The following is an 18,603-nucleotide window of genomic DNA, read 5'->3' on the forward strand; positions in this document are numbered from 1 at the left end:
TACTACAAAATATATAAAGAATGCAGACAAAAATAAGCATTGTTTGAGAGTAGTCAGAAAAGACAGCAAGGAGATACAGAGTTACAGATAGAATAACTTTCTTTTATTACTTGCAAATATAGCAAAGAAACAATTAATAACAAAGTAAGGGTGTCAGTACTGGTGACAATAAGGGTAATCAGTGATTGCTTGGTGGTTACAAAGGCTTTGGGTCAATCAAACCCTCTTTCATCTTGCTAAATCAGCAGCCGTGACATGAGATGGAGACTCATACTGAGTGCAGTGCAGCCACTTATATCTGCTTAAAAATAGCTAGATTTGTCACTAGGCACTTAAAGAAAGTCTAAAAAGTGACAAATATAGCAACAAAGTCACTAAGGCAGACAGGAATATTCACATTCACACAGTAATCATGTGGCGTGTTACAACCTTTATTTGCCAACTTTCATTCAGTTCCATTTATTTAATTTACCAAGTATAATTATCTAAAACAATCGCAAATGCTTACATTATTAACCTTATACTACAGCTGTCATATGGCTATAACAAAAAAAGCAGCATCTCTTCCACAAAAGGCTATAGCAATATTGCTATAGCATAATTTCATATATTGTATAAATTGTATTTATATTACATATACTGGACATTGCATCATTGGACTCTATTATAAACAGTACAATATAAAGAAAAGCTCACGACACTATATTGATGTACTTGCATAGTGTAATAAAGATAGCTTTGGACTGTGAAGAACATTCTTCAGATTGAGGTGTTGATCAATAAAATGCATAGCTTTGACCAAGCACCAAAAATACAACAGTTTCTGTAATGGCTCAATGAACTGGGGATGTGATGTCACTGCGGTAGTGGTATGAGGACCTCAACGTAATTGACAGGAAAAAAACCAGACTCCCCATTGATTAGCCCTTCATACCAGTTCTCATCAACCTGGTTAGTGAGAATAATGATTTCGCCCTTCTTGAAGGCTAATTCACGTTGACTTTCTGGCTTAAAGTCGAAAAGTGCCCGACAGCAAGGCTGGTCCAGTGGATAACTGCAGTTTCCTGTAAGACAAATATTCACACAGTTCATCAACGAATCATTCATGTGGTGTCAGTACAGTACATAAAATCTTGCAGGTATCAGTCTAAAGTTTTAAAGAACTGGGGGTGGGGGGTATCTGAGATCTCAGACTCAGACAGAGTACTGAGGAAAAAACTCCAGAAGGCTTAAATTCTGTAGGCAGAAATTTGTTGATGATTGCTGATAAGAGGATAGCCAGACTATTTTGAGCTCCCAGGAAGGCTATGGTTACTTAAATAACCAATCTTTATAACCATGGTGAGCATAAAAAGATCTCAACACCTCAAAGTTTAAGGCAGATGCACCATAACAGCTCCAAAGTTTCATTCCTGCCAGTCAAGAACAAGAATCATAGTCTACAGTGGCCACATGCTCATCGGAACAGCTGAAGATATTATAATATGAACATATTAGTCTTTTTCCAATATACTGTCTGTTCACGATTAAGTCACTGAAATCACATTCCTTCATTCTGATGATTGATGGGGTGAACATTATTTGTAGCACCCGCACCTTCATGATTTTATGCATTGTGCTGCTGCTACATGATTGGCCATGGAATGAAAGACTGGATAATTGTACAAATGTGCAGGTGTTCAGGTGATCGTATTAAAGCGTTCAGTGAGTGTAGATTTTACATACTAACCTTTTTCAGTCAGCTCTTGAGTTATCTCAGTGTCTGAAAAATGAAAGCGTAAAATCTTAGCTTGTATAGTAGTTGATTAATATTGATTAAAATCATCATTAATTGATAATAATTTAACACTTTTAAAAATATCACTGACCATTAGATGAGCTTGCGGAAAACCCAAAGGTGTCTGTGCAGTACATTGTACTGGCTTGAGATTTTGATTTGAACTTCCTCTTTGGTCTGTTGCTTGGTCTGTTGCTGGTTTCAGTTATCCTAAATAAAAAAAGAAGGTGACACTTTCCTAAACTGCTTACCTAAAATGCTAAAATTAGACAAAAGTGTTATGTAAATGTCTGTTAGGCTGACTTGTTCTGGAGTCTGCTTCTGAGGTTTTCCAGAATGTCACGGGATTGCTGATGATAGTCCATCGATGCTTCAATGAGGCCTAACAGCTGATGTACTTGATCCACCTAATGCAAATTAATCATCACTATTGCATATATTACTCCAGATTTATGCATAAAAATTAGATAGAAAATATAAAATTCACTTCAATGTCTTACACGTTTCCAACTTTCTTACATCATTTTCTAAGAGGTTGGACATGCTTCTTTTTGCCAGCTCTTTGGATTCCTCAAACTTGTCTAAAGCTTGTCTAAGCTCCGTCTCTGCAAACCTCCTTTTGGAACTTTTCTTATAGTCGAAATCTAAACGGCGACCCTCAAGTTTTTTCAGATGGTACTTGTAAACAGAAAAGAAAGGAGTAAGTTTATACATAATAATTTTAGTAAAAAACATATAAACTACAACCTTTTGCTGATTGCATTCATGTACTAAACAGTCAGTTGTTGTGCTTCGTTATTTTATACTTTTTTTTTGCAGAGAATTTACAAAGACTTACAAAAAAATGTGACACTATTTCCATCTTAGAACTCAGTAAACAGGTTCCAAATCTCTATTAACTACAGAACCTCTAGTCTTTAAGAGAGAAGATTGGAGGGGTGATGGGAATAACAAACTAAAATATAGCTGCAAGCAGCGATGACGGGCCTTCGCACGTTTGTTCATCGCTATACGGTGCCTTCCAGAAAACACTGCACGGTGGGCAAGTGCATCAAGTGGGTAAATATCAGTGGACTATTTTATGTTGTTACTGACCCATTTGGGGACTGTAGGTAAATGAAACCCCACATTTTAGACAAACGGGGGCGCTAGTGAGCCACTTAAGAGACACACCTTTGTCTGACCTTTTTGTCCACACTTAACAGCCGACAAATGTGATGTATGTGTCAAATTTCAAGTTAATCTAAGCACGCCAAAAGACTTAAATATGCCTGAAAAAGAAAGTAAAGTTTGACACGTTACCATGAGAACAGTGTTTGAGATATCAAAAATCCGTTCGCAATTTCGCATCTGCAATATCTCTGCACCATGTTGGCCAAGTCTGGTCTCAATTGCATGAATCCCCTAGGAGGAGTATTTAAAAGTTTACTGCATGAAGCTGACAAAAAATCCACCTTTGTGACTGACACACTTCCTGGGGCCTGTTGGTGGCGCTATACCTGGGACTCACAATAAGCACATAGATGCGATCGGAATCCTTGGCCGAACATACACACCGCGTGTCATCACAATAAGACATTTTTTGCTTTAGATATTAGACACTTTCTGTTTCTCTGAATTCGCCATAATTTTGTCGCCTCGCCATGGCAGCACCGTTCGAGATATCGAAACTCACTTCGCAATTTAGCAAGTGCAATGTCTCGGCATCATGTTCACCACTTTTGGTGTCAATCGCATGAATCCTCTAGGAGGAGTATTTAAAAGTTCATTGCATGCAACTGTGAAAAAATCCACCTTTGTGACTGACACACTTCCTGGGGCCTGTTGGTGGCGCTATACCCGGGACTCACAATAAGCACATCGATGCGATCGGAATCCTTGGCCGAACATACACACCGCGTGTCATCACAATAAGACATTTTTTGCTTTAGATATTAGACACTTTCTGTTTCTCTGAATTCGCCATAACTTTGTCGCCTCGCCATGGCAGCACCGTTCGAGATATCAAAAATCCCTTCGCAATTTAGCAAGTGCAATGTCTTGGCATCATGTTCACCACTTTTGGTGTCAATCGCATGAATTCCCTAGGAGGAGTATTTAAAAGTTCACCACATGCAACTGTTGTGACTGACACACTTCCTGGCGCCTGTTGGTGGCGCTATGTCCGAGATTCACAATAAGCACATCGATGCGATCGGAATCCTTGGCCGAACATACACACCGCGTGTCATCCCAATAAGACATTTTTTGCTTTAGATATTAGACACTTCCTGTTTCTCTGAATTCGCCATAACTTTGTCGCCTCGCCATGGCAGCACCGTTCGAGATATCAAAAATCCCTTCGCAATTTAGCAAGTGCAATGTCTTGGCATCATGTTCACAACGTTTGATGTCAATCGCATGAATTCCCTAGGAGGAGTATTTAAAAGTTCACCGCATGCACTTATAAAACAATCCAAAATGGCCGACTTCCTGTTGGGCGGAGCTCATAGTTTAGAGCGCGAAAGTTGTTCGGGTCGATGAGATCTATATGCGTACCAACTCTCGTACATGTGCGTACATAATTGCCCGATCTGTGCACCAATGTTTGTTTTTGCATTACAGGGGGCGCTACAGAGCCCCCCTGCCACGCCCGTATTCCAACCTTTGTCCAATCCTAGTGTCGCGCGACTCTGACGTGTGTGCCAAATTTCAAGAGTTTTCGAGCATGTTAAGGGACCCCAATTGGCCAATGTGTGGGAAAAAAAAAAAAAAAAAAAAAAAAAAAAAAAAAAAATATAATACTCCCGAGGAAAAACAATAGGGCTTCGCACCATTCGGTGCTCAGGCCCTAATTACCTTCTTACACTGATTCTATTTTCTTTATTACTGATAATTACAAGACTCACTGAAATTTCTTTAAGCTCTCTCTCATGAAGCATCTGAAGTGGATTGATGAAGCAGTGTTTCACTCGCGTGTCCATGCAGTCTCTTACTTCAGCCATCTGTTTCAAGGACTGTCCCATGTCCACCAATGCACTACCTAGTGTAAAACATCATGATTAAGGTGTGTCTAATAGAGGACTGATCTGAAATTACAGCAGTACTATTTCTGTTTGGCATGAAGCTGAGTGACGGACAAAATACTACACTGCATTAATTTGTTTCATATTGTAACTGTAATACCTCTTTCAAATGAACAACAATAATGAAATATTATAGCATGCAATAAAGTCTTTATTGATTTGTTAGGAGACTTAGTCAAGCCAATATTGCACTAATGATTAACAATAATATATTTTGCCCCAATACACAATGCCATTTTACATCTTGTATACTCAAACCTATTATGTTTTACTGGACACAAAAAGGTGTTATGAAAAGCATGTGTTTGTATTCACCCATGTTCATTAAACAAGTAGTAATTAAGTAGTAAATTGGCTATGCAAATGTTTACTTTATAAAAAACGATAAGAAGTGCTGTTCCAAACTCTTCATTTATTTTTGCACTGATAAAGTTTAGTTATTAACTAAAAGACTTTATTCTGTATAGACATGACAGTGTATTTTTATAGTGAGTTTTATTCCAGCTGATAAACCTACCAAATGCAGTCTCCACCCCAAGCTCAGCACCGTAGATTAACATACAGTCCCCCAGAATTCCTTCTGTTTGTGGGTATCTAACTGGCCTTGTATTTCCACGGATCCGGGAAACTTTATTCAGCATGCTGAATTTTGCTCTATAGGCTAAGAATCAAACACATAAAGCAAGAAGCAATGAATAAAAACTTAACAGTGAATACATGCTCATAATATTTCCTAAGGCATACCTGGGTTTGGCTGAAGATACTCTGTTGTTTTCATAACAAGGTCCACAATCAGCTTGTTGGTGATTTCAGTTTTCTATAATAAAGCAGGTAAAATATAGTCTTATTAAATTTCACTTTTTTCAGTTTTTAATGTGGTCATGTTGAACATTTTCTTTGAATTAAATAAAAAATAATATTAGTTATACCTTTTCCATTCTGATGAAATCCTCATCCAGCTTTGTTCCTTCAACACCACTGAACTTTTCCTTGAGCAACTAAAGTTAAAAAGCACAATACAGATTAATGCTATGTGGGGTAGATACAGTCAACAGTGAAGATAAAAACAGATAAACAATTGGTTGGGCATGGGCTTCTAAGGTTTATGGTAAGAATAAGATGATTTATTGTTGAGCAGCATGCATATTTTTTGGATAATAATGAGATAAATTATTTATATAATAGTACTATATACTCTACGGCTGTCATTGTGCTGCAAGAAGACAAAGTTCAGATTGTGCAATATGTCCTAATCTGTAAGTAATTTAAGACCTTTATATCTTCTGTCTATATATTCTCTGATGAAGAAACCACAACCTTTATATTTGCAATGGGACCTGGTCCTTTTTGTAATATTAATAAAATAGAACACAACTTTCTTTTCTTTTTAGTAAACTTTGTGGATAATATTCCAACAGCACTGAGAATAAAAATTGTAAATAGTGAAAATGATGTGCAAATATGTTAAATACTGAATTATTCTTAAAATAACACAAACTATAAAAACAGGACATGTAGCATGCAGACTGAAGTGTGAGAAAAATTTGGACCTTCCTAGTGAAAAATGTTTATTATAGTATATTTATTATTACTGTATTATAATAAAAGATTTTTCCCCTTAAAATGAAATGATCTAATGTGTTGTTGATAGATAGATAGAAAGATAGACAGATTATGAAACTGCAATACACTGCATATACCATACAACTGTCTGCATTGTAATTAATTCAGTTCTTCTTTGAGTGAACAAAGTGAGTGAGTTGTGTTCATTGGCTTGATTGTGTTACGATTCACTTCAGTCATTCGGTTTCTCTCAAATCAACTCATCCGCATCACATGTTTCGATTCATTTGTTTCAACACCCATTTTGACAATATCCTACCAACAAATGGTAAACCAACAATTCAATGGCATTTTATTAACACTTTATTATTAAACGTTGCCGTAAAAAAAGGGAGATAAACAAAAGCTGAACATTTTTCTTGAGTATTGCGAAATTCAATTCGATTCGCCGAAACACTTAAAAGAATCGTTCAAAGGAACCGATTCATATGCGATTCATATGCGGACAAGTAACTTGCACGAGCTGCTGTTCACTTCTGATCCTAATTCCAAATATATGGGTTAATAAAAGCATTGTATAAAGTTGATATTTCTTGATCTATTAGACTAGGTTTTAGGTAGTTTATGTTATATGTTGTGTCAAATGCAAGCCCAGCATGGAGAAGACTTGAATGTATAGACATATTGGCAGTAATATATATATATATATATATATATATATATATATATATATATATATATATATATATATATATATATAATACTAACACAATAAAACGAGCAGGTCACTGGACGCTTTTCCTCTCATTACCTGGCTTGCCTTGTGAAACTGTTTCTTTAGTCCCGCCACGGACATCTTTCATGTTTTTCAGCTCCGTCCTTGTTTTCTTATTCAAGTAGAGTTGCCTCGACCAAGAAATATTGGCATAAACAAGTCAAAAATCATGGGCGTAGACGTTCGAGTTTCCGTCCACAAAACAAAAGGTTTAAAAAAAAAAAAAAAGAGTCGACCAAGAAGCGAAAGCACATAATCACTTAGTCTCCAGCACGCAGAGGCTACTTTAAGAACACAATAAGGTCAGAGTCCATAGTCACACCCATATGAACCCAAACAGTCCTTCCATAATCTAATCTTTACAGAATTTTTGGAAATTGGCTAATAATAATAATAATAATAATAATAATAATAATAATAATAATAATAATAATAATAATAATAATAATAATAATAATAATAATAATAATAGAATTCTGTCGAAGCATACAGAGGATGCGCAGAGTTCTAGAACCAGTTTTACACGTGACGTTACACCGCACGTGGGCTAAGCGTAAAAAAATCAGTGCACTTCATACTGTATAGCTCCGGTCATAGTCCTGCTGCTCTGCAGGGTGGGACGTGACCATATTAGCATCGTCATACCTATTGTCTTACTGTGCAGTGTGTCCAGGATATTAGACGTTAGAAAGAGAAACGTGAGCGCACACAGTGTCCTTGGTAAAAAAAAAAAAAAAAAATTAGTTCAATTATCACTATTAAATTACATCAGCACTCGTTAAGTGTGGTGTCAGTCTGCACGAATTATATATATGTGTAATTTGAAACTATATATATGTAATTTCAAACTGTTCTGCATCTTGAAAGAAAACTTTAAACATGATCCTCTAGAGAGTTTACTCTTATATTTACTGATATTTATTTGGCAATTTGTAACAGGATCAAAAGCTTTTCTATCTATCTATCTATCTATCTATCTATCTATCTATCTATCTATCTATCTATCTATCTATCTATCTATCTATCTATCTATCTATCTATCTATCTCTGAGTTGCTCAGACATTTAAAATAGTTTTCATTTGTTCCCTTAGCATTAGAACCTCAGCATAATCACAAAGCAAAGTTCCACAGTATTATACTTTTTTTTATCTTAGACAATACCAAGGTCTGATCAGTGAAGCTAATTACCACAACATTATTCTTTATGGAAACAATTTAACTAAAATTTTATTGGAATGTGTTATGAATAGTTTCTTTTCCTCACACAGAACCACCTTCTAGACCTCTCCCAGTTTGGCTTCACTCAACTACTGCTTTATTGATCATTGCTGAACCTCTGAGATCTAAACTCTTGTTGGTTTTCAATACACCATCAGGCTTCCTGTTCAATATTTCCAGCCTTGCACTCAAATACTTTATAGAAAAAGGTCTTTCTGTTGCAATGCAGATGAATCCTGAGAATGTTAGTTGTAGTGTGACAGTTAGTTTCTCTCCTTCACTGTTATTAAAATCTGCATTTTGGACAAAATGACTCTGTCTGCTGTGTAAGCAGGTTCCAAAGCTATAGAGAAATCAGGTCAGAAACATTCTCCATCACTGGAAACATTGTGTAATTTTCATTGTGTTTTTTTACGAACACAGTTACCATGTACACTGCATTTGCTTTTATTATTGAGCCCTGTAACAATGAGATATATTAGACATAATACAGCATTTGTAATTAGACAATGTTTGTCTCTCATAGATGTCTTGCTGACTAAAAAATATTTAGTTAAAAGAATTCATGAACACACTTTGCTGTACAACAATTCTGCACTTGTACACTCCATGTACAAAACCATGTGTAGATTTCTTAGTGCCCTGTTACTACAGATGCATTTTTTGTTCAGATACACCAATGTATGATAAATTAGTTATGTTAACTGATCCAAATGTTTTATTTACATTCTAAATAAAAGGTCTAAATCAAAATCTTATGGTGCCAGCCATTTAACACCCAAATAAGGGAATACAAAAAGTAGTACTGTATATATGCCACTGCAGAGTGTAAATTGAATGGCTTGGGTTGGTACACTCTCATAACATTTCCTTGTAGTCTGTGTACTTTGTGAAGAGCTGCACAACAGGTCCCTGATTGCATCTTATAGCTTCCTGCAAGGCCGTATTTCCCCATCTGTCAACATCAACACAAGTCCAAACACAGATAGTCAGTAAATGTGTATAGCCATATAAAAGAGTAATCTATTTTAGTGCATCAGCTTCCATGATGAATCACACTAGTCAGTGGTGTCTTTTTAACTTTACCTGTCCTTGAGTGTGCAGTTGGCTCCAGTGCTCTCCATCAGAAACTTGATGACCTCTAGACGCCCCTCTGAGGCAGCCACATGAAGTGCAGTCCTTCCATCATAATCAACAGCATTCACATCTGCTCCAGAGAGGAAATACCTGCCGAGGTGAGAAATTACACATTTTAGCATGCCATGCACCCTGATTGCTAAGTGGTGTGAGAGGCCCTTGGAGTGGGTGTGAAGTGACAGAGAGTGATGCTTGTTTTAGATGCAGTTGTACGTCATTGTGTTTCACCAACTGCATCGCTTAGATCATGGTATTGATTTGAAGTCATTGGCCAATGAAAATAACACACGGCTGCAGCCATATTTATTCCATATTTGGTATGGAATAAAGAAACTTTAGCTCATTTTAAAGCAATTTTACAGTCTTTTTCCAAAGCCTTCTTTGGTCTTATTCATTTTCATATTCATATACATGTCAACTTCAGATTGTTGGCACCATTTAAGAGAATAGACAAGTACTGTAGACATACTTTACTCACCATGATCCATGATTACACATATTCATTCAGAATTACCTTTACACTAACAGACCAATCATCTTATTATAAGAAATTAATTTCATAACAGCTCTCAGTATCTGGAGAGCAGTATCATTTTTGACCTATTATATTGCTATCTTAGATGAAATACAAGATTAAATACTAGTCTCTTCTTTCAGGGGCTTGATTCTGGTATTACCCAAATTACACTTAATTGATGAAGGTCTCATTTAATTGATTTTAAAAACGAGTAATCCTTTAATGACATTCTCAGCACAGTGTGATATCTTTACCTCCGTAACGTATGCAGGTCCCCTCGATAAGCAGCCAATAGGATGTTCATTATTTGGTAGCCCTATAAGATCAGAAATAGGAAACATGTCACTGTTGATTACAAATGGTTGTCTATGCTTTTCAACAAACTAATTAAAGTCTCCATCTAATCATTGTTTAGCTCACCTCAGACTCCACTTTCCACTGCCTGTAGGACAGCACTTGTCTGAATGGAGTCCTGATATCGAAGCTGTGTAGCTGAAAAACTGACACCAGCTCCTGAAAATAAGACTGGAGATCAGCATTGCACCTGCAGCTACTTCACATATCCTGCTATATCTCTATTTGGAAAGTGGGGCTTTACCTCACAGAAATGCACAGCCCTCCAGGAGTTTCCATATGCATCCAACTCCGGTGACCAGCAAGCGATGCCCAGCACTCCAGGGACTACTATCAGTACAATACCAGAGCTGCTGGATTTGGCAGGCACGGATGTCTGAGAGGGAGTGTGAGAACTATTATCTCTCCTAATTAATATGATCTCACAGGAGTGTATGAATCACTTTAACTTGAGGAGTGCACAAATAAAACTTACTATCACAATGTAACTACTGTATCTGTTTCCGTATCTGCTTAATGCGCCAAATATCCATTTGTAATTAAAACCCAGAATGGGTGTAGCCTAACTAGAAAAAAGTCTGTGTTTTTAAATTAAGCAACAAGAACAAAGAAAAATACTGAAGCTGCAGCACCGTCAGCATTGTCTGTGAATTCTGTCTCAAACAGACCCTCGATCCTCCCTTTTAAAATCACTTAAACTGTTTTAATCAATTTATACTACTCACTATATCTCCACACTTTTGCAGATATGTCAAGACCATTTTTAACAAATTTTCCCCAAAATATAAACAACAGCCAGCCAATTTGTTTGTCCTGCAAGCTTTTCATATCTGACTGTTCCCTTGCACCTGCATGAACCTCCCTTTTTACAAAGTAAAGTAAATACCTTTTTACATTAATTTCAACCTGATGCTCTATCAACTTTTTCAAAAAAAATTTATATATAAAAATTGTGCATTTATTTATATTTTTGTATTGGTATTTATATCTGTTTAGAATTGATCTGTTCACTTAATGTACTCATATTTGGTTGCATCCCTCGTTTGTGGTTAAATTACATGCAGCATACTTTATAGTACTGTATGATATAATAAAACTGAAATATATGAAAAGTTTTGGCTTTCACCAGGAGGGGGTGAGTGATTCAAGACTATTACTACTGCACTAAACGGATGACGCTGTTCCTGTCCTCTACCTCTATACCCCTAGTGATTAGACTTCTGTAGACATATAAAGTACAGTGTTAATATAAACTATTTAATTGTGACACAAAAGATATATAAGAACTAGCATTGCATATCATACACAACTAATCAACGCAGACAAGACAAGACACACAAGACAACCTAATCACCTTAAAATGGAACATTCTGGAGTAATTGTTCATTCCTGCCACTTGCATTATGGACAGAGTACTTCGAACCGCCGAGGTGGAGAGGACCTGGTCACCTGACATAGGGCAGAGGCCACCATTAGCTAAAGTTGCGGCCAGCGCTGCTCCAGACTCACACGTGACTTCTGTAGACAAACACTTAAAACCATACAAACAATAGATTTTATAAGAGATATGAGCTTGCACACTGCTGTGGTGTAAAACCGAAGTGGTTCAACTCTGTACCTGTAACAGCAGCTCCAGTGTAGCATTTATGTCCATGGCTTCTGGAAAGCACTGTAATGGGTCAAGCAATTACGTTTTACACTCAATTATTCTGTTATATTTATAATCGTTTTTGTTTCACCTGTAATTCTGATATACATAACTGAAATAATGTACTTACTTTCTTTTCTTGGAGATAAAATGAAAGTGCATGTAGACGAATGATGTCCTTCCTCAAACCTTGATAACTAAAGTCATATGAACAATATGAAATCAAACGGAGCATTTTATTTAATATTACAAATACATTTCTAGACAACGTACCTTGTACAGTTTAAATTGGCATGTTCCTTGTTACATAATCTTCTTACAATATTTAAAACCTGAGGATTAAATTTAGGATTAGGACTGGAGTAATCATGAACTATATTTTAATATAACTAAACCAGAAGATTTAATTTAGAAATCTAAACGTGTGTACTAGAATGTAAAATATCCATGTATGCCTTTAGCATACATACCGACTCGTATTTCTCCTCTTCCTCTGTAACTTGCCTCAATGTTAACTGCTAAAAGATAGAAACAATCGACATGTAAGGTAAATGGTTTTGCGGGTGGTTATGGTGGCTGTTCGGATGTGATGTGTATGATTATACACATAATAATAATAATAATGCACTTGATGACAATGAGTTAAACAAGTCCGCACCTGTAGCAGTGATGCACATATAATAGCTCCTGTCTCTGTCAGGGGAGTGTGAGGGACACCTGCAACCAGAATAATCCAGAATGATTGATTAAAATAACCACATCAAATAATCAAAATGTTTCACCTTTTCCAAACATCAATTAAGCTGAGCTGATGTACTTAGGTACAAACCTCTTGAAGAATCTGTATTGAAAATGGATTTAAGTGTATGACTGGATTTAAACTGACATGAGGAAAACCTTGCACACCGGCAGGGATATATCTGATCCTACAAACAGAATCCAACTGTCTAATCAATTTGGTGTTACCTTGTTCACTCAGGGTAAAAGGGGACTCATATTTTGCATATTCCTCAACTCCTACATGTCTATGGACACGGTCAACTCCAAGCTGATCCACAGCAAGTGCATAAATAAGAGGCCAGGCAATCTCTCCCAGAACACAAGGCTCATTCCAGTCCCCGAGTGAGAGCCTACAGCCAGAAAAACACAAAAAGCATCATATTTACAGCTTATTTCAGCATATTCTAAATCTCATCTATCAATTCAGAGCATTTCAACTAAATGACAGTTACCAATTAGAGTGTAGATTGCTTTGGATAGAAAATAATCAAGGATTGCTAGAAATTTAATATGGAATTCTTGAATAAAACATATGACAAAACATTAGATATTTTAAAATGGTTTCACTTCAATACCTCTGCCCATCCACTGTGCAGATTGAAATCCCCCATTTTCCACTGGCCTTGCTGTTGTCTTCTTTCTCCTGTCCAAAAATAGATTCGTTATATAGCTGGAGTCAATAGTAATACTGATTTTAGAGAATAATTTAAAGATTATAATTATTGCTTATCCTGTATTTGATAACATATATATGTGCTTTTTTTTTGCTTTATTTTGTACATTTATACACTAAATACCAAAGTAGCTTAATTCACTAAAGCTGAAATTACATACGCACCTCTACGGAAGACAGTTGTTTACATTTAATGAACAGCTTTTGGGTCTCCTCAGCAAACATACAGAAATCGGGAATGACAAATCTGCCTTGCACTGCTTTCAGAACGAAAGATACAAAGCCTGTCACACACCTGTGAGATGACCACAAAAGAGTACAGCCAGTGTCACAAAGTACAATAAGTATATAACATGCAATTCATTTGTGCTCGAAGACAAAATAGATCAAAGTCAAAATAAATTGTATGAAACCTTTGGAAAGTGTTTCCATCCACTGTCCCATCAGCATCCTGCAGTTTTTTCATCAGCACATAACAATCTTTAATCCGTGGGTCAGTTCTTAAAATGCCAGAGCACCACAGGGTCTGTTGAGAGAAAATATAAAACATCTAAGATTTTCTGACAATGAGTGTTATTTAGGGCATGACAGGTTATGCCTTTCTCAAATACCTCAAAGAAATGATTGGTGCTGACTCTTCCTCCGGTGGCAAAGCTGTCAAACAGCACGTCAGCAGCTCTACAGAAAGCCAGGGAAAAGATGTGTCACAAAAACACGTTGGTGGCAATAAAGTTACCTTAAGTAGATTTTAACCTTAAGTAGATTTTAACCAGGGTGTGAAAATGTAACAAGAGATCAGACTCACACTTTTCTCTTGGATTGGCTTTGATGGGCCTCAGTCCTGCTGATGCTTGGCCAGGGCTGGGCAGTGGGCAGTCTCTCTGGTTCTGCCTGGAGGACTTTCCTGCTATCATTGTTGATTAACGAAGTTAAACCTGGGCAACAGGGAGCAACATTGTAATTGGATGATGATGAAAATTGAAGGTCTTGTGCCAGAAATTAAATTTGATTTTCAAAAAAAATTATGTCTGTATCCATAAAACCACATTTTAAAGGTAGAAGGCTGAACACCATTTATGTTATTATTAATAATATTATTATTGTTGTTATTATACTAAAAAAAACATAGGATAGACAAAATGTTATATACCTGTAGAAAAATTGTTTAGGAGCAGTATTAGCAGAAAAAAGTTACTAGAAAGACATTATTCTCAGATAAACATCCTTGGAAATACTACAACAAACTTCATAGTTTGAATGTCTAATTTGTAATAAATGCACCTAGAACACAAATGATATATAATTATCTGTAAATATAGTTTACAGATACAGTATAATATGTGGATTTATAATTAACTGAAAAATAGTGGATGGAGTAATGCTTTAATTATGTCATTAATTGAAAATATTGTGCGGTTGTATGATTATCGTACTGTAGATTTTTCATAGCTCTCATTCCTGTTCTAGATCTCTACCTGTTGATCCTGGAGTCAAAAAGTTTACAGGTCTCTGAGTTGGCACAGCTTTTCTTGGCATGGGAGTTGAAATCTTCTCGGCAAGGCTGGTCTCCTAGAAACATTACAAACAACATGACACTCAAAGCAGAGCTATAAAGGGAAATAACATTTCATAGCACTCCTACTACTCTCAGAAAAATGCCACAAAAATTTCCCCTTTTTTAATTAAAAAAAAACAACTGGTCTAGATAAAACAGTGAGACTCAGATAAGATCATCTAAAGTATGTACAGTGCCTTAAATACACACTGTTTATATTGTACACAATCTACAGCCTTTAAAACCACTACCAGACACTCACTTTGATGTCTTTGAGGTCTAAATAATTGCAGGTGCTACACAGGGAAAAACTAATAGTTACCTTTACAAGGTAACATGATGGCTGATGAGTATGTTGCCAGGTGACAACAGCAACAAGAGGCGCCTGAAGCAATGGTTTTATTACAGGACATGTCAGCTTATTCTCCTGCACAGGCAGGCTTCTTTAGGTTTATATGTTGCCACCTACAATGCGACTGTGAGCCATATATTACAATATGTTATTATATAACTATCCACTGAAACTTCTTGTGAGGAATTGGGTTTTATATTTAGAATCTCATTTTATATAAAAATTTACAGTACAGGAAGAAATAGCCTATGACTGTGCTAAAATTGTATCATATTGTCTTATTGTTTTCATCCCTCAGGGTTTTAAAAAGGTCTGTGGATTGCGTGCCTATGTTTTAGGCATTGTTGACATTGTAGGAGAGTTGATGTAGCAGTGGCAGGCTGAGCAGGACAGAGCTTGTACACAGGCACCTGAGCTTCTGCACTCTTCACAGGGGCGTCATTCCTTTCAGAGAGACCATCTGTCATCACATCGTTCTCTAAACGGGAAAAAAAAAAAAATGTTCTGATATCCATTACTTCACAAGTAGGGATATAACCATTTTTGTGAAAAAGAAGGAGACTTTTTCAGGAGACTATGAGAGGATATGCAGCTAGGCTATTGTACAATGTAGGTCACAAGTTTTTAGATATATTTCACCAACATGTGGTTCCCCTCCCAAAACCTCTAAATTCCAAGCAATTGCTTAATAAAACTGCAAACATCCGGAGCTTGGTGTGCGGGTTATGATTGTAATTTCTATTTTCAGTCTCAGCTGCATTTGTTACGTTTTCTTGTACAAAGGAAAGTATAAAAGTGACTGCTGAAGCAGAAGTGGAGCTATTATGTCTATTTTCAATGATTCTTGAACTGCCTTATTTTCCACATTTAACTACTGACAGTTTTTTTTTTGCAAACAGGGCTGTTTGCAACATTCTGAATTGTAAGGACTGAAATAAGAGAGGGCTCTATAGAGCCTAGGAGGCTTACGTGCCTTAGTGCTTTGAACAACTTGTTCTGAAATTAGTTTTTAATAATTATTTCTGCTTTTCTCTTGTATGATTGCTTTAGTTCTCACTGTTTCTATAAAGTGTTTTCACACTTGGACCAGTCTACAATAATAAAGTAATAAAGGAAATATATTATATATACAGAAGACTTTCAAAGGACCAATATCAACCAATCAAATAATCCATTTACAGGAAGTTGCCTCTCCAGACATTTAATTAAAAAGCAGTGCAAATGCTTTGGGCTCTTGGCTTGACAGAATAAATAAAAAGGAGAAATTTATCAGGAAAGAGTTACATCTCATAAAGAGAGAACTCATATGGCTTAAAATGTTTGAATTAAACCCATAAACTTGGAAATCTATAGCCTTTTGAATACTTTTAGACATCAGAGGAAAACAGGATGGCTCAATAGAGAGATCTAGCATTTGGCAGACACAACTGAGCAGTTGAGGGTTAAAGACCTTACTCAGGGGTCCAGCAGTGGCAGCTCAGTTGTCCTGGGATTTAAATTCACAACCTTTCAATCAACAGGCCAATGCCGTAACCACTAAGTTACCACTACCCCTTAGAATTAGACTAGAATTGTAATAAGTCAATTATTTATTAGTACAATGACTGATAAAAACTAGTAAAACTCATAACTGTCCACGAGTTCAAATATAAATTGTGCTATCATGCAATCAATTATGACTCCTCGTTTAGGTTAAAGGATAATATGAAGCACAAATTCTTTTTTTTAAATCACAAAACTGTGTGATTACTTAGTTATTCTCATTCTAAAAAGAAATGGGGCACAACATGCTGTGTTGATGTGTATGCTGTGTTGATTTCACTCTTGGAAACAAGAGTGAAATCCCCCCCCCCCCAACTTAAACCACAAGCACAGATAAAAGAAACCCTCTCAACAGCAGCATTAGTTCTAGTTCCACCAGAACTCATTCTGTACTGGTAAACATCCTTACTTCTTCTAATCGGGGATCAGAAGTCTTAAATCTTGCAGTCAATCAAACTGACATTTGGTTTAAAACATCTGGCTTTAGATGTGCGTGAAAGGACAAATTATACCTGGAACTACACCCACTTTTAGAAATTGTCAGTGAAGATCAGAGCATGTAAAAGTACACAGATCGTTTCAAAATTATACGTTTGAGCAGAACAGATTGTATTTCTATACAGTACCTCTCATGTCTTCCTCCTTATTCGGCTCCAGCAATTTGTTGCCATCCAATCCCCCATAGCGTTTTCTCCATTTGCGACGAAAAGATGGTGTTCTCTGAAAACTAACAATATAACATTCACAGTTATACAATCAAATACAATATAGGCTAGAGAATGTCACATGAATCAAAATTAATTTCACTTGTACACAACGTAATAGAAGAAATCCTGTTATTGTTGACAGTGTGAAAGAATACTAATAGGTTAAAAGGTGAACCACACACATGAATTTATGGACTTCAGAATGCGCGGCTGTGCTGAGACAAGTCTAATCATGAATGATAAGCACTGAGCATCTTGTCTATATTGACTTTTAGCACAACTTTCCCTTCATTACAAATATTTTTTTATATAGGCTATAGTTTTGACCTTGATTTAGGCCACTTTTACAAAAGAATATGTGGATATTCTTAGGTTTAGTAGTCTAATAAAATTATAAATGTCTGCTGAGTAATGTATGAAAGTAGAAAGTGGAATGTAACAAAACCTTACCAGAGATAAGGATTTTCATCTGCTTCTTTGCTTGAAATGTGTTCCATTAGATTTAAAAACAGTTTTGTCTATAAATTAAACTGCAGCAGACATCCACAAGAGATGTTTAAATCTGTTAGACTGGGAAAACATGCCTCATGCTCATATGCCTGTGGAGTTTGTGGAGTGAGTGAAAGTGTTTGCTGTCTGTAGCACGGTGTCTCTCCTGCATAGGCTGGAGGAGGGACATGAGAACTCATATTTAAAGAACTGGGAGGGACCTCAAATTCAATGCTGAAGTTTAAGACTGAAAAGGAGACCCTTTAATGATTAAGACTAATCGATGAATGATGCACGTTCCTAACCACAGTAACTAATACTACTACTTAAACAGACATGATTGTATGGAGGCAGTGAAGGCAGAAGGGTTGATGGGGCTCTACTCTATCACAGGACAATAAACACATGCATTCACACATATGAGCAATGTAGCTTGGCCAATCCACCTAT

The 18,603-nt window shown here is 36.4% G+C and overlaps 2 protein-coding genes and 1 long non-coding RNA gene across 3 annotated transcripts; 1 reads left to right on the forward strand and 2 right to left on the reverse strand.

Annotated features, from left to right (window-relative positions):
* Positions 1-81: 81 nt before the first annotated feature.
* On the reverse strand, positions 82-7,540 carry sh3gl3b (SH3-domain GRB2-like 3b). The gene is made up of 10 exons (XM_060885237.1): positions 7,217-7,540; positions 5,772-5,840; positions 5,587-5,659; positions 5,356-5,503; positions 4,666-4,795; positions 2,297-2,455; positions 2,081-2,184; positions 1,869-1,987; positions 1,730-1,762; positions 82-1,064 (listed from the first exon to the last, which is right to left on the reverse strand). Exons 1-10 carry the CDS (start codon positions 7,259-7,261, stop codon positions 856-858), a joined length of 1,089 nt encoding a protein of 362 aa, XP_060741220.1. The 5' UTR covers positions 7,262-7,540; the 3' UTR covers positions 82-855.
* On the forward strand, positions 6,073-10,765 carry LOC132855946 (uncharacterized). The gene is made up of 3 exons (XR_009649389.1): positions 6,073-6,098; positions 9,497-9,634; positions 10,469-10,765. It is a non-coding gene; the product is annotated as an uncharacterized LOC132855946 (long non-coding RNA).
* Positions 8,841-18,305, reverse strand: glsl (glutaminase like). Its single transcript, XM_060885236.1, has 21 exons — positions 18,115-18,305; positions 17,584-17,684; positions 15,826-15,893; positions 14,984-15,077; positions 14,314-14,443; positions 14,120-14,186; positions 13,922-14,034; positions 13,674-13,803; positions 13,411-13,478; positions 13,022-13,185; positions 12,714-12,772; positions 12,526-12,573; positions 12,329-12,387; positions 12,186-12,252; positions 12,026-12,076; positions 11,762-11,938; positions 10,652-10,783; positions 10,474-10,566; positions 10,308-10,369; positions 9,486-9,626; positions 8,841-9,354 (listed from the first exon to the last, which is right to left on the reverse strand). The coding sequence occupies exons 1-21, from the start codon at positions 18,159-18,161 to the stop codon at positions 9,258-9,260; spliced, it is 1,968 nt and encodes a 655-aa protein (XP_060741219.1). The 5' UTR covers positions 18,162-18,305; the 3' UTR covers positions 8,841-9,257.
* Between the last annotated feature and the right edge of the window lie 298 nt (positions 18,306-18,603).

Source organism: Tachysurus vachellii, chromosome 13 (genome assembly GCF_030014155.1).
Source record: "Tachysurus vachellii isolate PV-2020 chromosome 13, HZAU_Pvac_v1, whole genome shotgun sequence".
Taxonomy (NCBI): domain Eukaryota; kingdom Metazoa; phylum Chordata; class Actinopteri; order Siluriformes; family Bagridae; genus Tachysurus; species Tachysurus vachellii.